The 22,398-nt window shown below is 42.2% G+C and overlaps 1 protein-coding gene across 1 annotated transcript in view; it reads right to left on the bottom strand.

Moving 5' to 3' along the window:
• The window catches only part of cacna2d3a (calcium channel, voltage-dependent, alpha 2/delta subunit 3a), a 791,006-nt gene that overhangs the window by 624,497 nt on the left and 144,111 nt on the right, over positions 1–22,398 (bottom strand). Inside the window, exon 3 of the mRNA XM_048606724.1 lies at positions 22,199–22,315. Within this exon, the coding sequence (XP_048462681.1) occupies positions 22,199–22,315 (117 nt within the window). The remainder of the gene's footprint in view (positions 1–22,198; positions 22,316–22,398) is intronic.

The following is a 22,398-nucleotide window of genomic DNA, read 5'->3' as shown; positions in this document are numbered from 1 at the left end:
GAACTCCACCAGAGTCATCCAGTGGTGTCCAAAATGAAGACGTTGGTGAGAAGTTAAGTCTGGTGGCAGGCTTGGATGCAGACATAGCTGCATTGGTGGGCAGTGCCCAGAGCGCCAACAAGGACAAGCATTATCACCAGCAGCACCCCAACACATTCATGGGAATGGCCAGGTAAACCCTGGATTCAATTACACGTCGATTCTGCAGGTCCTTTCAAGGGCTCAATGTGGATGTCAACGTTAGGTCAGGTGTAATGATATATAAAGTTCGGGTAGGTGCGATGGTCCTGAACAAGCACATGGACCATATGAAAGCTGCAAATTCTCAGTGTGGGAGTAAAATGTGCCTGGCTTCTCATCTGCCTACCCAACCATTCCAGAACCCATGGGTTCTCCATCTCCATCAAGCATTGAAGATACCTTGGAATCTGAGATGGATATGGCAAATGTCACCACCTTTACCACCTGAAGAGGAGAATGGATTTCTTCTGAGACACTCCGAGTGCAAGAGGCAAGCTACTGTGCATTACACATCACCCATATCAGAGGCACAATTAGACTAACCTTATCCAGTGCTAAAACACTCCAGGAAGAGCTACAAAAAAAAAAGAACCAGCCTATGTCCTTGGACTCAGAGGGGGAGAAATGTAATGATTGTAACAAAATCACCAGGTGAACCTCATAGAATACGAATTCGCTGATTGGGGCTGTTAATCTGGTCCCATCAGGGAGCCTAGGCTGTCATAGAAAAACAGGAGTGTCAGAGGTTCTGTTCACTCTAAGAGCTGGCTCTAAGGAAGCTGAATCAGTGTCAAGGAATCTCCACAGATAAGTAAAGAGTGACTTGGTGATGAGATACCAATCCCTGTGGAGTTATTTCAGTAAATTCCACCTCATTTACATGACTTTCACTCCCTCATTGAAGCCTGCAAGTATGTAAATTATTACTGGCACAGCCCAGCAATACTGGACAGCATACTTCCTGTTTACTATTGAATTACTGAATCATTCCTGCACTTTCTAACAGTACATGTCAGCAGAAAGGTTCTCTTATATTACAATGAAATTACTAGAATATGATTTGACTCTGTTACAGAATAATAGTTCAAGTTTCAACAAAGGAGGGCAAGGGGATTTTTAAGGAGAAGGAAAATAGAGTACAGAGTGCACTTGCAGGGAACATACAAACTGACTGTAAAAGCTTCTATAGGTATATGAAGATAAAATGTCAGTGAAGACAAGAGTAGGTCTCTTAAGGTCAGAAACATGGAAAAATCTAAAGGGGAACAAGGAGATGGCAGATCAATTAACTACATATTATGGTTCTGTCTTTGCAAAGGACAACACAAATAATGATCCAAAAATGTTGGGGATCACAGGATTGAGTGAGACGGTGGAATTGAAGAAAATCAGTATGAACAGGGAACTTGCAGATGGTAGAGTTATTATGTACACATTGCCTTTGTCCTCCTAGATGTAAGTGACCATGGTTTGTAAGGTGCTGTCTAAGAATCTTCAGTGAATTTCTGTAGTGCATCTAATAGGTAGTATACACTGCAGCTACTGACCGTCAGTGCTTGAGTGATTGAAGGTTTGCGGATGTGATGCCAATCATGCGGGCTGCTTTGTCCTGGATGTTGTTGGAATTATACTCATCCAGGCAAGTGTTTTCTTCATATTCCTGACTTCTGCATTATGGGCAGAATTTGGGGAGTCAGGAGATTAGTTACTCGCTGCAATATTCATAGCGTCTGATCTGCTCTTGTAGTCACTGTAATTATAGAGCGAGTCCAGTTCAGTTTCTGGTCCATGGTAACCCCCAGGGGTTTGATAGGGGGATTCAGTGATGGTAGCACTATTGACTGTCAAAAGGCAGTGGTTAAATTGTATTTTATTGGTGATGGTCATTGCCTGGCATTTGAGTGGCACAAATATTGCTTGCCGTTTTTCAATCCAAGCCTGGATATTGTCCAGATCTTGTTACATTTGGTCATGGACTACTTTAGTATGAGAGGAATTGCAAATAGTGCTGAACATTGTGCAATCATCAGCAAACATCACCGCTTCTCACCTTATGACAAAGGGAAAGCCTAAGGATATAGGATAGACCAATTAAGACTGAGTTGAGGAGAAATTTCATCACACTGAGGGTAGTGAGCCTGTGGAATTCTCTGCCACAAAGTAATTGAAGCAAAAACATTGAATATTTTCAAGAAGGAATTGGATGTAATTCCTCGGACAAAAGGGATCAAGGGTATGAGTGAAAACAGGAACAGTGTACTGAGCTGGATGATCTGCCACAATCATATCGAATGGCAGAGGTGGCTCAAAGGGTCAAATGGCCTATTTCTGCTCCTATTTTATATGTTCCTATGTAAGTTGTAGAAATTCCTATTAATATTCATAAAGTTTAAAATCGAAATTCCTTTGCCTTATATTTGAAAAAATTGATCCTTCTGAACTTCATGTCTCCAATCAACTGCATTTAATTAAAATTTAAAAAAAAAGCCCAAGAGCATTTTCTCTTGTTTATCAAAATAACAATATTCCGTGCAGGGTGACCATGTCTGTCATGGCTATACCTAGCTAAAGATATATTTGACCACTACACTAAAATAAAATTACCCAATGATATCTACTAGCACATATAGGGAAGAAACACAATTTTTTGCCAATAGATAGTTTTCTTGTTTGCGACCATTGAATTCAAAGGTTGGTCAGCACAATACAGAATTTTTAAAAAACTAAAGTCCATTTATAATATCAAGAAAGCATTAAATCAATGCAGGAAACCATACATTAATGCAAATAGCATGCAAAAAATAATAGGATGTGACTGTTTCATGCTGAGGTTTCATGACAAAATTCTTCGACCAAGACATCTATAGCACATCAGCGAACTGAAGCATGTACATATTGGAATTGAATTACTGTACAGTGGCAATTACTTTTCATTCAAAAACAATAATGAACATCTGGCATAGGAAAAGCAGTCAAAAGGCTGTTCTGAATAAAAGGCTTTTTGCACCCAACATTTTTACATCAATTTATGTTTATTCTAAAAATGAGATAATCACACTTCTTGGCCTTGTAAATTGAAATTATTTTTGATCTCTGTTACACATGCAAATAATTATTCTTTTGAAATATTATGTTGTAATTTTTATATCAGCAAATAAGATTCTGAATATTTTACACTTCATATTATTGTGTTTTGCTTCTTTATAACTTATCCACACAAGTTCATAACATTTTCAGAAGTAATAATTAAAATTACTTATAAACCCTGACGAAATTTAATGGAATCATGGAATCATACTTTCAACACTTCTGGCTGAAGATTGTAATTTACAAGCTCCGCTTCTCCAGAGGTTCCCAGCATCACAAATGACAGACTTTGGCTATTTCAAGTCATTTCACATGATGTTAAAACACAGCTGAAGGTACTAGATACTTCAAAGGCTATCGACCCTGACAACATTCCAGCAGTAGTTCTGAAGATGGATGTGCCAGAACCTGTTGTGCCCCTAGCCAAGCTCTTCCAGTATAGCTACAACTTTGCATCTACAAAAAATGTGGAATAATGCCCAAGTCATCAAAAAACAGGACTAATCCAACCAGGCCAATTACCGGCCCTGCAGTTTACTTTTGATTCTCAATCAAATGATGGCAGAGGTCATCAACAGTGCTATTATGTGGCATTTATTTGGCAATAACTTACTCACTGACATTCATTTTGGATTCCGTCAGGCTACTCAGTTCCTGATCTCATTACAGAATTGGTCCAAACATAGACAAAAGAGCTAAACTCCAGAGGTGAGGTGAAAGGGATTGCCCTTGACATCAAGGCCTCACTTACCTGAGTGTGGCATGAAGGATCCTTAGCAAAACTAGAGTCAATGAGAATTCAGAAAATCTCTCCACTGGTTAGAGTCATACCTGGCAAACAAAGGATGGTTGTAGTTGTTGAAGGTCAATCATCTCAGCACAAGAACATCTCTGCAGGAGTTCCTTAAAGTTGTGTGCTAGGCCTAACCATCTTCAGCTGCTTCATCATTGACCTGCCCTCCATTACAATGTCAAAAGTGGAATGTTTACTGATGATTGCACAATGTTCACAATTTGTCAGATACTGAAGCAGTCATGAATGCAGCAAGACTTCGACCTACCCAGGCTGGAGTTGAAAGGTGGCGAGTAACATTTGTACCACAATAATGACAGGTAATAGTGATCTCCAGCGAGAGAATCTAACCATCACCTCTTGCCATTCAGTGGCATTACCGTTACTGAATTTCACCACTATCAAAATCTTCGGCACTTCCATTGACTAAAATCTCAACTGGACTAGCCATTTAAATTCTGTGGCTACAAAGGCAAGGCAGGAGCTAGGAATTTTGCAGCTTGTAACTCACCTCTTCAATCTCCAAAGCCTTTCCACCATCTACAGGCACAAGTCAGGTGTGTGATAGAAATATCCATACTCGCCTGGATGTGCGTAGCTCCAACAACACTCAAAAAGCATGACACTATCCAGGACAAAGCATCCCACTTAACTGACACCACATCCACAAACATTTAATTAGTAGCAGCAGTCTCTATCTACAAGGGGCACTGCCATATGAAGGCTACTTAGACAGCACCTTCCAAACCCCCTGCAACAATCACCTAGAAGGGTAAGGGCAGTAGTTACATGGGAACACCACCACCTTCAAGTTCCCCTCCGAGCCATTCACGAACCTGACTTGTAAATGTATCACTGTTTCTCTGTTGTTGGATTAATATCCTGGATTTCCTCCCTAACCGCATTGTAGGTGCACCTATAGAAATAAACTGCAGCACTTCAAGAAGGCAGTTTGTCACCACATTCCGAAGGGCTACTAGGGATGCTAGCCCAGTCAGCAAAGCCCCCATTCCATGGATGAATAAAAACTACATTTATATTAATCCACATTCATTTCTAGTTGCATACTTGTATATCAATTAGTTCCTTCTGATGATCTTTCAGTGTTATTATCTTCACTGTCACATAATTTGATCTTATCAGCCAACCTTCTAATTTAGATCTGGATGTTCTAGTTGATGAATTGCAGGTTAGTATGCAGGTACAGCAAGTAAATAGGAAAGCTACAATGTTGTTGTTTATTGCGAGAGGAGTTGAATACAAAAAGAGGGAGGTTATGCTTCAGTATATAGTACATTGTTGAGACCACATCTGGCGTACTGTGATAACAAGGTGTAGGGCTGGATGAACACAGCAGGCCAAGCAGCATCAGAGGAGCAGGAAGGCTGACGTTTCGGGCCTAGACCCTGCTGTGTTCAGCCAGCTCTACACCTTGTTATCTCAGATTCTCCAGCATCTGCAGTTCCTACTATCTCTGGCGTACTGTATTCAGCACTGGTCTCCTGATTTAAAGGAGGGCATAAATGCATGGAGGCAGTTCAGAGACAATAATTAGATCCGTACCTGGGTGGGCAGGCTGCCTTTTGAGCAAAGGTTGGACAGATTAGTTTTATTCCACTGGAATTCAGACTGTTAAAAGGTGACTTGATTGAAGCACATAAGATCCTGACAAGTCCTGACAGGGTTAAAGTGGAAAGGGTCCCTTGACACACAGAGAACCCTTGATGCCAAGGCAGATTGAGAGTTTGATTAAGAAAAAGGAAGCATATGTCAGGTACAGTGCATTAAAAACAGGGGAGGTCCTTCAAAATTACAGAGAATATAAGAGGTTGCTTAAAAAGGAAAATAAGAGGGCACAGTGGGACCATGAAAAATCTTTGGCAGATGGAATCAACAAAATCCCCAAAGCTTTTTATAAGTATATTTGGAGTACGAAGATTACCAGGGAAAGAGTGGGACCTATTAGAGGCCAAAGGCACAGCCAGAGGAGGTGAGTGAGGTTTTAAATGAATAAATCTGTATTCACAGAGGAGAAAGTCATTGTATTGTGGCTTTCACTTGAGATGGTGACATTCTAGAACACATTAAGATTAATAAGAAGGTGGAATAAGATGTTTTAGCGGGTCTACAGGTGCATAAATCCCCAGGGCCTGAAGCAATGTATCCAATGACTGCTATGGGAGGCAAGGGAGGAGGTTGCTGGGGCCATGGAAGGAAGTACTTAAATGTGAAGCGCCAGAGACTGGAGGATAGCTAATGTGGTTTCTTTGTTCAAGAAGAACAGCAGGGATAGGCCAGGTAATTTCAGACCAGTTAGTCTGATGTCAGTTGGTGGGAAATTATTGGATAAAATTCTGAACAACAGGATCAATCAACCCTTGGAAAGTCAGGGATTGATCAGGGATGTTCGCCATGGATTTGTTACAGGGAGATCCTGCCTGACTAATTTAATTGAGTTTGTTTTGAAAAGGTGACTAAATATGCAGTTTATGTGGTTTACATGGACTTAAGTAAGGCCTTTGACAAGGACCCACATGGAAGGCTAGTCAGAAAGGAAAGAGCCCATGGGGTCCAAGGCAATTGGCGAACTGGATCCAAAATAGGTTTACAAATAGGAGGCAAAGAGTGATGGTGAAGGGTTGTTTTTATAATTGGACACAGAATTCAGTGCTGGGACCCTTGCTGTTTGTTATGTACATTAATGAATTGGATGTGAATGTAAAAGATTTAATTAGTAAATTTGCAGATAACCCTAATATTGGTGGTGTTATTGTTTCTGAGAAGGATGATCTCAGGCTACAGTATGATATTGATCCGCTGGTAAAATGGGCACAGCAATGGCAGATGGAACTTATTCCTGATAAGTGCAAGGTAATGCATTTTGGGAGGTCTAATAAGGGAAGAATATACACAATGAATGGTAGGTTCCTAGGGAGTACTGAACAATAAAGGGACAACGGAACCAAGTGTACAAGTCCATAGATCCCTGAAGGTGTCGACACAGGTAGACAGGGTGGTGAAGGCGACATAGAGGATGCCTGCCTTCATGAGCTGGGACAACGAAAATGGAAGCAATGAAGCCTTGTTACAACTTTATAAAAGATCAATTGGACCACAGATGGAATACTGTGTGCAATTCTGGTCGCCGCAGTATGAGAAGGATGCAATGTTGCCTAGAATGAAAAGTCTCAATTATGAGGAGAGACTGGATAGGCTGAGTTTGTTTTCTTTGGAGCAGGGGAAGCTGAGGGGGAAATCCGATTGAGACATACAAAATTATGAGAGGCATAGATGGAGTAGGTCGTGAGAATCTCTTCCTCATGACAGATGTCTAACACCAGACGGCAGAAATTTAAGGTGAGGAGCAAATAGTTTAGAGGAGATCTGAAAGAAAAAAATTCAACTAGAGGGTTGTAAGTAGATATATGGAATATGCTGCAAGAGAGATGGTGGAGGCAGGTACTTTCACAATATTTAAGAAGCATCTGGATCAGCACTTAAAATACTGGTTCATAGTAAGCCATGGATCAAGTGCAGGTAAATGGGATTAATATGGTTTGGTGTTTGTGATTCAACATAGATATGGTGGGCTGAAGGGGCTGTTTCTGCATTGTATTAATCTATGAGTCTATGTTGTGGGAGAATTTAGAATTAGGGGTCATTATTTTAAAATAATGGGACACCCATTTAAGAAAAAGGACAATCTTTTTTTCTCAGATGTTATTGAGTCTTTGGAACTCTCTTCCTCAAAAGACAGTGGAATAGAGTTTTTGAATATGTTTAAGGCAGAGGTAGATAGATCCTTGATAAGCATGGTGTTGAGACGTTATCAGGGTTCGACGGAAATATGGAGGAATCAGATCAGCCATTTTCTGATTGAATGGTGGAAGAGGTTCAAGAAACTGCATGGTCTACTTATGTTGTTAATTCAAATGTTTAATATTTGAAACATTACAAACTAGAAGATGTCAATGTTTACTGAATAGATATCCATGTATTTCATTTGGCACTTCTTCCAAACAACCTTATCCTCTTATGTTTTGATTTCTATTAGCAAGCTTAATTTTATTCCACTTTGTCATAATGCCACTGTTTAATTTTCTTTAATGGTCATATATAACATTACAGTAAAACACAAACTGTGACTAGAAATTATTTTCATAAAGAACATATGCTTCGCTATATATTTAAAATGAATTTGAAACAATGGGACATTTTCTTCTGAGCAATTACTGCGGGCAGAAAATCTCACCAATTTCATTTTCTCTTAATTTCTGATAAAGTTACCATCCTACTAAGCAATTTATTTTTATATTCTCTGACTATATGAACTGTGTACATTTAATACAGCTGCCATATAGTATGTTGATAGGATTTAGTGATATGGCTTGATGCTGACAAGCTCAGAAGTCAATTTGTGTTTGTTCAACCAAATCTCCACACAGTTGGCATGTTCAGTACATTTTCCGAAGTGCTTTCAGAGTTAGTCAGGTTGCTGAGAAATGAAAATGAGCAACGCATGTGAGAAAGATAAATGTCCAAGAAAAGAACCTAAAACTAGAAAATGTAGGTGACTCAAAACTTAACAATGTGACACAACTAACTTGCAAAAAAGCAGTCAGAATGAAAGGCTGTGATGCAAAGGAAGAAAAATAATTGTCATTTTTAGGGAGAGAATGGAAAAGGTAATAAAGTGGTGTATTGTACTTTTAAACAATTAGCTGTCCAAAGGTGTGAAATGTTTAACTTGTCCTGTGACTTTCTCAGCATTCAGGATGAAGCAAATGAGCTGTGATTTATATTTGGTGCTAAGGAAATACTACAAACTTGAAAAACAATACCAGGGATGAAATTGGTCTTCACCAATAACACGGGATATGTTCCAGCAAATCAACAGCTGGTTGTAAACAACGCCTGGTTTTTCTCTCTCAGAGGTTGTAAAAACTGCAAACTAATCATGTAGATACTGAGTTTATGTAAACAGCTCAAAATGCAAACAATTAATTACAACAACTAGCTTCTCAACAGACGACACTGCCTATAAAATGTACCGGTGATGTGAGTAGTCTGATAAGTTTAAATGTTTCAGATGTGTTTTAATTTCCTCTAAGAGAAATCATAAATAATCTAAGGCCTATGAATGGAAAAATATAAGTATGTTATTAAATTGGTGCTTTATATCACTATAACCACAGTTACGCCACTTTATTCAAAAACAAAAAAAGAAGTTGCTGGAAAAGCTCAGCAGGTCTGGCAGCATTTGTGAAGAAAAACCAGAGTTAACGTTTCAGGTCTGGTCACCCTTCCTCAGAACTGATGGTAACTAGGAAAAAGTTGTTTTTTATGCAGAAGATAGGGAGGGGAAGGGAGTAAGAAGTAAACAATAGGTGGGGATACATCCCAAAGAGAGAGAAGAGCAGAGATAGTAGGAACTGCAGATGCTGGAGAATCTGAGATAACAAGGTGTAGAGCTGGATGAACACAAGCCAGAGACAGAGATTTTGACCAGGGATGCTGGAGAATCTGCAGATGCTGGAGAATCTGAGATAACAAGGTGTAGAGCTGGATGAACACAAGCCAGAGACAGAGATTTTGACCAGGGAACAGGGTAATGTGTTAAAGTGTCACGAAACTGGAAGTTTATGGTCTTTTTTGCGAGCAGAATGTAGATGTTCTGTGAAGCGGTCACCCAGTCTACACTCAATTTCCCCAATGTAGAGGAGACCACATTGTGAGCAGCGAATGCAGGAGACTAGATTATGGGAAGTGCAGATGAAGAGCTGCTTCACCTGGAAAGTGTCTTTGGATCCTTGGATATTGGGGAGGGAGGAGGTAAAGGGGCAGGTGTTGCACCTCAGAGATAGTAGGAACTGCTGATGCTGGAGTATGAGATAACAAGGTGTGGAGCTGGAGGAACACAGCAGGCCAGGCAGCATCAGAGGAGCAGGAAAGCTGATGTTTTGGGTCTGGACCCTTACTCAGAAATGGCAAAGGGAAAGGGGGCTCCGAGAGAAATAGAAAGGGGGGTCGGTGATAGAAGGTGGATAGTGGAGTGGATAGGTGGGAGAGAAGACGGACAGGTCAAGGAGGCGGGGATGAAGCTAGTAAAGGTAAGTGTAGGGAGGAAGTGGGGTGGTGGTTGGCCAGTGAGAAGGGAGGGGCGGATAGGTGGGAGAGAAGACAGACAGGTCAAGGAGGCGGGGATGAGGGGAGGGCTGGTCTTGGGATGAGGTCGGGGGTGGGGTGCACCTCAGCAGTTGCAGGGGAAGGTGCGTTGGCTGTGGAGGGTGGTGTTGGGAATGAAGGAAGAGTGAAACATAGTGTCCTGGAGGGAACAGTCCCTGCAGAAGGTGGACAAGGGAGGGGAGGGGAACATGTGTCTGGTGGTAGCATCTTGCTGGAGGTGGTGGAAATGGTGGCTGATGATCTTCTGGATGTGGATGCTGGTGGGATGGTAGGTAAGGACAAGGGCTGTTGCGGGAGGGAAGAGAGGGGGTGAGGGCAGAAGTGTGAGAGATGGGTCAGACCCTGTCGACAATGGTTCTGGGGAATCCTCACTTGAGGAAGAAGGTGGACATTTCAGAGGCTCCCTTGTCGAAGTTGGTCTCTTCTGAACATATGTGACGGAGATGAAAGAACTGAGAGAATGGGATGGAGTCTTTACAGAAAACAGGGTGTGAGAATGTATAGTCCATGTAGCTGTGGGAGTCAGTGGGTTTATAGTGGATATTAATGGCCAGTGGATATTAATCCCCAGAAATGGAAACAGAGTTGTTGAGGAAGGGAAGGGAGGAGTCAGAGATAGAGCAGGTGAAAATGAGGGCAGGATGGAAATTGGAAGCAAAATCAATGAACTTTTCCAATTCCAAACAAGAGAATGATGCAGCACCAATGATATCATCGATATATCAGAGAAAGAGTTGAGGATGGGGTCCAGCATAGGACTGGAACAAGGAATGTTCCCTGTACCCACAAAGAGACAGGCACTACTAGGGCCCATGCAGATGCCCATGACCACCCCTCTGACCTGAAGAAAATGAGAGGAGTTAAAAGAGAAATTGTTGAGGGTGAAGGATGAGTTTGGCCAAGCAGAGGAGGGTGAGAATGGTTCAGGACGTTGCTCCAGAAAGAAGCAGACAGCCTTGAGACCATCCTTGTGCGGGATGGACGCATAAAGGGATTGTACGTCCAAGGTAAAGAGGAGGGGGCTGGAGCCTGTAAACCGGAAATTTTGAAACTGGCGTAAATCGTCAGAGGTATCTCCTGCATTCGCTGCTCACAATGTGGTCTCCTCTATATTCGGGAAACAAAGCGTAGGCTGGGTGACCGCTTCACAGAACGTATACGTTCTGTTCACAAAAAAGACCCTGAGCTTCCAGTTGCCTGCCACTTTAACACATCACCCTGTTCCCTGGCCAACATGTCTGTCTCTGACTTGCTGTAGTGTTCCAGCGAAGCTCAGCACAAGCTGGAAGAACAACACCTCATTTTCCACTTGGGGACGCTGCAGCCCTCCGGACTCAATACTGAGTACAATAATTTTGGACCCTAAACTCTCCCATATCCTAGCCCCCTATCCCACACACCAGTCCTTGCTATCACATAGTCTGCCATTACACATTACCTCTTGTTGGTCACTAACAGTCCCCATTAACAGCTATTCACCCTCCTAGTCAGATCATTATCAACTCCTTTGTCTACCCAACTGCTCTTCTCTCTCTTTGGGTCCTATCCCCACCTATTGTTTACTTCTTAACCCCTCCACCTCCCTATCTTCTGCATATAAACTGATATTTTCCTAATATTGACTGGAAACGCTATAGTTCGAGTACTTCAGATGGGTCAGTTTTTGTCCAATGTGTGCAGGAGGGTTTCCTGACACAGTATGTAGATAGGCCAACAAGAGGCGAGGCCACATTGGATTTGGTACTGGGTAATGAACCAGGCCAGGTGTTAGATTTGGAGGTAGGTGAGCACTTTGGTGATAGTGACCACAATTCGGTTATGTTTACTTTAGCGATGGAAAGGGATCGGTATATACCGCAGGGCAAGAGTTATAGCTGGGGGAAAGGCAATTATGAGGCGATGAGGCAAGATTTAGGATGCATAGGATGGAGAAGGAAACTGCAGGGGCTGGGCACAATTGAAATGTGGAGCTTGTTCAAGGAACAGCTACTGCGTGTCCTTGAGAAGTATGTACCTGTCAGGCAGGGAGGAAGTGGTCGAGCGAGGGAACCGTGGTTTACTAAAGAAGTTGAATCTCTTGTCAAGAGGAAGAAGGAGGCTTATGTAGAGATGAGGCGTGAAGGCTCAGTTAGGGCGCTTGAGAGTTACAAGTTAGCCAGGAAGGTCCTAAAGAGAGAGCTAAGAAGAGCCAGGAGGGGACATGAGAAGTCTTTAGCAGGTAGGATCAAGGAAAACCCTAAAGCTTTCTATAGGTATGTCAGGAATAAAAGAATGACTAGAGTAAGATTGGGGCTGGTCAAGGACAGTAGTGGGAAGTTGTGCGTGGAGTCCGAAGAGATAGGAGAGGTGCTAAATGAATATTTTTCGTCAGTATTCACACAGGAAAAAGACAATGTAGTCGAGGAGAATACTGAGATACAGTCTATTAGACTAGACGGGATTGAGGTTCATAAGGAGGAGGTGTTAGCAATTCTGGAAGGTGTGAAAATAGATAAGTCCCCTGGGCCGGATGGGATTTATCCTAGGATTCTCTGGGAAGCTAGAGAGGAGATTGCAGAGCCTTTGGCTTTGATCTTTATGTCGTCATTGTCTTCAGGAATAGTGCCAGAAGACTGGAGACTAGCAAATGTTGTCCCTTGTTCAAGAAGGGGAGTAGAGACAACCCTGGTAATTATAGACCAGTGAGCCTTACTTCGGTTGTGGGTAAAGTGTTGGAAAGGATTATAAGAGATAGGATTTATAATCATCTAGAAAGGAATAATTTGATTAGGGATAGTCAACACGGTTTTGTGAAGGGTAGGTCGTGCCTCACAAACCTTATTGAGTTCTTTGAGAAGGTGACCAAACAGATGGATGAGGGTAAAGCAGTTGATGTGGTGTATATGGATTTCAGTAAAGCGTTTGATAAGGTTCCCCATGGTAGGCTATTGCAGAAAATACGGAGGCATGGGATTGAGGGTGATTTAGCGGTTTGGATCAGAAATTGGCTAGCTATAAGAAGACAGAGGGTGGTGGTTGATGGGAAATGTTCATCCTGGAGTTCAGTTACTAGTGGTGTACCTCAAGAATCTGTTTTGGGGCCACTGCTGTTTGTCATTTTTATAAATGACCTGGATGAGGGCGTAGAAGGATGGGTTAGTAAATTTGCGGATGACACCAAAGTTGGTGGAGTTGTGGATAGTGCGGAAGGATGTTGCAGGTTACAGAGGGACATAGATAAGCTGCAGAGCTGGGCTGAGAGGTGGCAAATGGAGTTTAATGCGGAAAAGTGTGAGGTGATTCACTTTGGAAGGAGTAACAGGAATACAAAGTACTGGGCTAATGGTAAGATTCTTGGTAGTGTGGATGAGGAGAAAGATCTCGGTGTCCATGTGCATAGATCACTGAAAGTTGCCACCCAGGTTGATAGCGTTGTTAAGAAGGGGTACAGTATGCTAGGTTTTATTGGTAGAGGGATTGAGTTTCGGAGCCATGAGGTCATGTTGCAGCTGTACAAAACTCTGGTGCGGCCGCACTTGGAGTATTGTGTACAGTTCTGGTCACCGCATTATAGGAAGGATGTGGAAGCATTGGAAAGGGTGCAGAGGAGATTTACCAGGATGTTGCCTGGTATGGAGCGAAGGTCTTATGAGGAAAGGCTGAGGGTCTTGAGGCTGTTTTCGTTAGAGAGAAGAAGGTTAAGAGGTGACTTGATAGAGACATACAAGGTGATCAGAGGATTAGATAGGGTGGACAGTGGGAGCCTTTTTCCTCGGATGGTGATGGCTAGCACGAGGGGACATAGCTTTAAATTGAGGGGTGATAGATATAGGACAGATGTCAGAGGTAGGTTCTTTACTCAGAGAGTAGTAAGGGCGTGGAATGCCCTGCCTGCAAAAATAGTAGACTCGCCCACTTTAAGGGCATTTAAATGGTCACTGGATAAACATATGGATGATAATGGAATAGTTTAGGTTAGATGGGCTTCAGATTGGTTTCACAGGTCGGCGCAACATCGAGGGCCGAAGGGCCTGTACTGCGCGGCAATGTTCTATGTTCTATGTTCTATGTTCTACCATCACTTCTGAGGAAGGGTCACCAGACCCGAAATGTTAACTCTGATTTTTTCTTCACTGATGCTGCCAGACCTGCTCAGCTTTTCCAGCAACTTCCATTTTTGTTCCTGATTTACAGCATCCACAGTGCTTTCTGCTTTTATTTATGCAATTTTATTTGTCTGTTTGGGTGTCATTTTAAATTAAGAAGCCACTTTCTGTAGTTCCATGCAAATACAGATGGGGAAGGCTGGAAGACTAAGATGAGGGCTGATAGCAATGTCAAATTGGAAGAAGCTGATGAAGCTGAGGTACATCAGAGACCAAAAATCCATTTCAGAATTGAAAGGCTCTCTGCAGCTTTGTGAAAAATCCTCTTAAAAACATGCATGGCCACAGCTAGCCTGTGTCTACAGCTCAGATGATCGCGTCGTTTTGGGTGAGTGAGATGAGGCACTGCTGTTCCCCAAGTAAGATGCTGGGAAACTACTTCTAGTTCTTTGCCAGGCTTGAGACTTCATCAGGAAAGTTCACTGGTGATATAAGTTTTCCCCATTTAGCTGTCCAAAGGCTCCAAACCTTAGCTGTACTAACCATGGCTATAGCAAGGTAACTTGGTGACTGTAACGCCAACCCAACATGCTATTTTACAACTTTGCTCCTGGTCCTGAGTTCTAACCTAGCTCTGTGAGAATGGAAACCCCTTTATCTCTCTGACTTTGACTTTGCTTTTCTTACTGCCTCTGACGAACATTCTCCATTGGTTAAAAATGCAATAATCATTTCAATGTGAAAGCCTGCATTTATAGGACCTGAAATTTTAGGGATTTGACAGAAGTACTGCAAACCAGTCCAAAAATTTTACATGGGAGTATCCAGTAGCCACCCTTCCTAAAAAGAGCCAATGATACAAAGCCACCAAGGCGAAAGGCTTACATACCCAATGCTGTGAGTTTTCAATGCCTGAGAAACATCTGGTATACATTTGGAAGCCAACATATCAAGTGAATGAGACATACTGGCCTATCATATCCTCACCTGGACTAAACAAGGGCTCTCGATCAGGTGACGAGCAAACTCTCATAGGACAAGAGAATTTTTAAAATATTTTTGAAATATTTCCATGACCTTGCATATGAGATCTCATGTAGGTGATATTTTGGTTCCAATGACATGGAAATCTATTGTCCCATGCAGGTTATATACATATCCTTGACCCTGTGCTACACGAGGTTCACTGTCAGATTGCATTAGCTTTTTTATTATGTCTTTAATCATAGGTCATGGGCATCGCTAGCTGGCCAATATTTGCTGCCCATCCCTAGTTGCCCTTGAGAAGGTGGTGGTGAGCTGCCTTCTTGAACCGCTGCAGTCCATGTGCTGTAGGTAGACCCTCAATGCCCTAAGTGAGAGAATTCCAGGATTCTGACACAGTGACAGTGAAGGAACAGCGATATATTAACAAGTCTAGGTGGTGAGTGGCTTGGAGGGGAACTTGCAAGTGGTAGTGTTTCCATGTATCTGTCACCCTTGTCCTTGTAGATGGAAGTGGTTGTGGATTTGGAAGGTGGTCTCTGAGGATCTTTTGTTGAATTTCTGTAGTGCATCTAGGAGATACTACACACTGCTGCTACTGAGTGTCAGTGGTGGAGGGAGTGGCAATCAAGCGGGCTGCTTTGTCCTGGATGGTGTCAAGCTTCTTTAGTGTTGTTAGAGCTGCACTCATCCAGGCAAGTGGGGAGTATTCCATCACACTCCTGACTTGTGCCTTGTAGATGGTGGACAGGCTTTGGGGACTCAGGAACTGAGTTACTTGCTGCAGTATTCCTAGCCTCTGACCTCTTGTAGCCACTGTATTTATGTAGCAAGTCCAGCTGAGTTTCTGGTCAATGGTAACCCCAAAGATGTTGATTGCGCAGGAATTCAGTGATAGTAACACCATTGATTGTCAAAGTGTGGTGGTTAGATTGCCACTTATTGGAGATTGTCGTTACCTGGCACTTGTGTGGTGTGAATGTTATTTACCACTTATCAGCCCAAACCTGGATATTGTCCAGATCTTGTGGCATTTGAACACGGATTGCTGCAGTGCCCAAGGAGTTGCGCGTAGTGCTTAACATTGTGTAATTATCAGCAAACGTCCGCACTTCTGACTTTATGATGGAGGGAACGTCATTGATGGTGCACTGCCAAGATATCTGGGCCCAGGACACTACCCTAAGGAACTCCCACAGAGATGTCCTGAAGCTGAAATGTCTGATCTCCAATAACCAGAGCCATCTTCCAATGTGTCAGGTATGACTCCAACCAGCGGAAAGTTTGCACTTTGATACCCACTGATTCCAGTTTTTCTAAGGCTAGATAATGCACATTCAGCCAAATGCGGGATGATGTCAAGTGTTGTTATTCTCACCTCACCTCTGGAATTCAGCTTCTTTGTCCATGTTTGAATCAAGTCTGTAATGAGGCCAGGAGCTGAGTGGCCCTGGCAGAAGCCAAACTGGGCATCACTGAGAAGCTACTGCTTGATAGCACTGTTGATGACACCTTCCATCACTTTACTGATGATCAAGAGTAGACTGATAGGGCAGTAATTGGCCGATTTGGATTTATCCTGTTTTCTGCGCAGGATATACCTGGGCAATTTTCTACATTGTCAATAGATGCCAATGTCATAACTGTACTGAAAGATCTTGGCTAGTTCTGCAGCACAAATATTTAGTACTATTGCCAGAATGTTGTCAGGGCCTGTAGCACTTGCAGTATCCAACGTTACCAGCCGTTTCTTGATATCACGTAGAGTGAATCAAATTGGCTGGAGACTGGTATCTGTAATGTTAGGGACCACTGGAGGAGGCCGAGATGAATCGTCTACTTGGCACTTCTGGCTGAAGACTGCTGAAAATGCTTCAGCCTTATCGTTTGCACTGATGTGTTGGCCTCTTCCATCATTAACAATGGAGATATTTGTGGAGCCTCCTTCTCCAATGAGTTGTTTAATTGTCCACCATCATTCACGACTGGATGTGGCAGGGACTGCAGAACTTGTACCTGATTTGTTGACTGTGGAATTGCTTACCTCTGTCTATTGCTTGCTGCCTGTGCTGTTTGGGATACAAGGAGTCCTGCTTGGTTGCTTTAGGAGGTTGACACCTCATTTTTAAGTATGCCTGGTGATGCTCCTTGCATGCCCGCCTGCATCTTAATTGAACCAGGGTTGATCCCCTGGCTTGATGGTAACGGTTCAGTAGGGGATATGCCGGGCCATGAGGTTACAGATTGTGCTGAAGTACAATTCTGCTGTTGATGGCTCTCAGCGCCGCATAGACGCCCAATCTTGAGTTGCTAGATCTATTTGAAGTTTGTCCCATTAGCATGGTGATAGTGCTACAAAACACAATGCAGAGTATTCTCAATGTGAAGGGAGGACTTTGTCTCCACAAGGACTGTGCAGTGGTCACTCTTACCGATGATACTATCATGGACAGAAATATCTGTAGCTGGCAGATCGGTAAGGATGAGGTCAAATATGTTTTCCCTCTTGTTGGTTTCCTCACCACCAGTCTAACAGCTGTGTCCCTTAGGACCTGATCAACTCGATCAATAAAGTTGCTGCTGAGTTACTCTTGCTGTTAGACATTGAAATCCACTACCCAGAGTACATTTTGCACCCTTGCCACCCTCAGTGTTTCCTCCAAGTATTGTTCAATACAAAGGAGTATTGATTCATCAGCTGCAGGAGGATGGTATGTGGTAATCAGCAAGGACATTTCCTTGCCCATGTTTAACCTGATGCCAAGAGACTCCATGGGGTCCGGAGTCAATGTTGAGGATTGCTTCCTGACCATATACCACTATGCTGCCACCTCTGCTGGGTCTACCCTATCAGTGGGACAGGACATATACACTGATGATGATGGTGATGTTCTGGGACATTGTAAGCTATGATTCCGTGAGTATGATTATGTCAGACTATTGCTTGACTAGTCTGTGAGATAGCTCTCTCAATTTTGATGCTTGCCTCCAAATGTTAGTAAGGAGGGATTGGCAAGTCCGTTTCTGCCATTGTCTTTTCCAGTGCCTAGGTCAATGCCAGAGAGTCTGTCTGTTTTCATTTCTTTGTTGAGACATTGTAGTGATTGATACAACTTGCTAGACCACTTCAGAGGGCAGTTGAGGGTCAACCTCATTGCAGTAGCTCTGCAGTCACATGTAGCCCAGACCAGGTGAGGATGGCAGGTTTCCTTTTCTGAAGGACATTAGTGAGCCAGAGGAGTTTTCCGACAAGCGTCATCATCAGTAGATTCATAATTCCAGATTTGTCAAATTAAATTCTACCATCTGCTGCAGCCGGATTCAAACCCGGGTCCCCAGAACATTAGTTGAGTTTCTGGATTAATAGTCTAGCAATGATACTTCTGGCCATTGCTTCCTAGGACACTGGCTTCCCCAGGTGTTAACTTGATAACATTTGCAAATAGGGGGCTTAATAGGGTAGCCTCTGAAAATAGGTGCATGATTATTCTGTGTCCTTTGTTTGAACTGCAGGCAGTACATAATCTTCATGTTGTCTGTTTATGCAGCCAGCGGCAACCATACTGCTCATCGGATGTTTCAGCAGTAAAGGCCCATTATTGCAACTCGCAAACAATACTTAATGCTAGGCTGCATTGCCTCAAGCTAGTTTGCACCATAGGAGGCCCTTTGAGGCTGGATTAGTGCTGATGATTGTGCTGCAAGTAAATCTGACCGGGAAATAAAGAAGAATAACACAACATGGGAGAGAAAAGGATCCAAAGTGCTTAAATGCTGCACTGTGAAGGTCTTCCAGGAGGTAATAGAAAAGAGGAGAGGTATCCTGGGTTCTCAGGAGGCCCTCCACACACAAAGTAAGAAGACAATGGGAGCCAGTAGCCTTGGTAGTCAACACTGGAATTTAAGACTAAGTCTCCACTGCATCCACATGCAGTGCAGCTGGAAGGTAAATGAGTTTGCGTGAGTGATCAAGATCAGCAATTGCATCTTCAAGTCATATATATCCCACCATCCATACCAGTAGCTTCAACTATTTCTCAAATCATCCAAATGCACACACTGCCAGCTATTCAATCATAATAGTTACATCAAGCAACAGACTGCACACATTCACATACATCCGTCTCTAGTGGAGGACAAGGTGCATAACCTTGCACAATAGAAGCAGCATAGCTAACTGAATGTCCTTACCCCATAAAGGAGTCAGTGTTGACCACTGCTGAGTCCTTTGTCAACAGGAGGGACAAAACCTTTGAAAATGGTGGTATACTCATATCAAATCCACTCTTGGCAGATCCTATTTGCTGTTCATTCCAAGATTTCTTCTGATTTACAAGCTGCAGATGGTATAAACATATACCTCTTGCTTTTTTACATTACCTTCACAACTTGACTTTTGTGTTGTTTTGCTTTCAGAAAACAGCAGTCTAGCTAGTATGTGGATGAACACCAAGAAGAGGTGATGGTCTGATGAAGAAGGCACAGCCCCATCACTTTGTTTTGGAGTGGCAGCATCAGTTCAGATACATTGGCTGTATCTTATTGGTGGGATCCACACAAGGTGAGACACCGACCATGAATGCACTGCAGTCAGGTATCATAAATGTGTAGTTATAGTATATATTTTTCAAAGAAGACTAACCTGCATTTAAAATAAACGCAGAGAATCCAATGAAATGGCTTACAGAAGTCACATGACTACCCCTGCTAGTTCAGCTGACATTGAGACCAGAATGTGATTATCTCAAGAAAACATTACAAGAGAGCTTTTGAAATTCAATGAATATTTCCAGGGATAAACAGTAATTCCTTGACCACACTTCCCTGCAGGTGTGAATGGTTCTTCCTATTTTACTAACAACTTGACAGGATGAGTGCTATCAAACTAACTGTTGAGACAGACATTAATTGCTTTGACTAAAAGATAATGGATGGATCTGTGCCTAGACCTAGGCCAACCCAATATCTAAAGTAGAAGAATGGTATAACAGTTTTGACTTAACAACCATTTTAAGTTTTAATCCGTTTAAAAGTCTGGTTTTGAGCAACAATTTTGTGTAAAGACCATGAGAGAGATACTTTGAAGCAATCATTGCTTCTCAATACAGAAACAGGAGAAAGAATTCCAGGCCTGCAGTACTGAACCCAGCTGTCAAGAGACACAATCTAAAGCACGATAAAAGCAAAGCAGAGGAGCCTTCATTTACTTGTAAGACCTGTTTTGCTCAGTCCACCTCTGAGAACAACCTCCAATTATTCGATGGCAGAAGGCATCGCAGCTGCTGAACTCTGACTTCAACGTTTCAATCCCTTTACTTTGGAAAAGGAGCCTTCGAGCAAATAACAGTCTTGCTACAATCTTCAATACTGATCTTATTTTCATCTTTATAAGAGTCTTTTATCCTTTCCCTTCATTAGCATTTTGTCCGTGTACTTTAGCGAATAACTTCGTGCCTTTTACTTAATAGCATTCCGTAATAAGTTAACCTTTAATCTTAACTAAAGCCCAAAACTCCTGCTGGATATTTTAAATTGAAACACGTGAAATATAAAAGGAGGCTACGATCGAACAAATTCAAAAGTTCATGAACCACTGTGAGGAAATGCCTGGCATAGTCCAGACACGCAGCACAGGGCATGATGAGACTGCACATAAAAACTTCTGCAGATGACTTACATGAGACCTTCAATTGGGCAGGCTACAAAAGGATGTACCATTGCAGTTGCACAGTAATGCTGACCAATTGAAAGCATGTACAGTATTACAAGTAGCTTTGTTAATCTAAAAGAAATCATGCAATGGGTACCCATTCATAGTTGCAGTCATTTCATCTCACCAGAAAAGACAGGCTTTACTGCCAGGCCCCTGAAGAGGACACGCAACGCATATTTTGATTAGCTTAGAATGTGCATTAATTGCCTTATAAAATTAATATTTTTCATATTTGGATGTAACTTCTGGGTAATTCCGAGCAGAAGGATTACATTCTTATCAGTAGAATGCAGATTCACTCTTCATCAATCATGTGCACAGTGTGCTGTCACTGCACCATCTTATTTACTTAATTCTTAAGTTTAATTCTGTTAAATCATTTAATAGCGTCATAAATGAAGGCATGACAGAGCACTCAAACTAGTTCAGCACACACAGGTCAATGTGAAATTTCCAGGAAATGTCTCCAGCCCTGGATAACCATATGTGCAACACGCACAAGAAGCTGGATTTTGAAAAGCAGTTAACAAAATACAGTGGGTCCCGATCTTTAAAAGTAATAGCTTACAGTAGAAAAGCACACAAGTTACATGAAATTCATAATTCACTGGGTCATCCTTAACTCAGGTATCATATTGAATTCTGGGCACCTGCCCTTTAAGAAGAATGTGCAGGCATTAGAAAGGGTAAAGAAAAGATGAACGATCAAGATTCCAAAGAAGAAGGACCTCAGTTACATAGATTGGAGAGGCTGAGACAGTTCTCCTTAGAAAACTGACGGTAGAGAAGAGATTTTATAGGGGTGTTCAAAATCATCAAAAGGTTGGAGTGAGTAGATAGGGACACAATGCTTCTATTAGCAGAAAGATTGAGAACACGCATTTCATGTGTTTGACAAAATAGCCAAAGGCAACATGAGAAAACTTTATTTTGACAGAGAGTGGCCCGGATCTATAATGAGGGTGTGATATAAGCAGATTCACTTGCAGCTTTCAAAGGAAATTGGATCATTATCTGAATAGAAAAAAAAATGCAGGGCTCGCACGTAAAATCAGGGGATTGGGAATCCAGGACTAGCTCCTACAAAGAGCTGGTATGGATACACAGGGCGGAATGCCCTCCTCCTATATTACAACCATTCTCTGATTCTCTGTGTGCATTTGCACTGAAGTAAAGGTTATTTGTCACAATTATTAATTTCAGAAAATTTCCTTTGAAGGTTTTCATGACCGAAAATACCTTTATAATGGTAAATGAAAAGCAAACTGGGTTATGATGGGATGCACATTGTCATAAAAATTGTTCTACCTATCTTGGAGATGTACTTACTCTTACTGCTTCAGCTTTATTGCGAAACATTCTTTCCATATCCTTTGCCAGTTTTTTGACAAGCTGGAGTCCATCTATTTCTTGAACAGATACTGTTTTCTCATGTTCCTTATATTTCTGCAAAAAACAGAAAAAGGAGATTAATAAAAGTATTTATCCCTATTCCAGGTTATAGGCACTGGGAAAATAAAATGAATTTA

The sequence above is a fragment of the Rhincodon typus genome, chromosome 16 (assembly GCF_021869965.1).
Source record: "Rhincodon typus isolate 14 chromosome 16, sRhiTyp1.1, whole genome shotgun sequence".
Classification (NCBI taxonomy): Eukaryota; Metazoa; Chordata; class Chondrichthyes; order Orectolobiformes; family Rhincodontidae; genus Rhincodon; species Rhincodon typus.
Note: the sequence above shows the minus strand (reverse complement) of the source record. Positions and strands in the feature narration are given on the sequence as shown.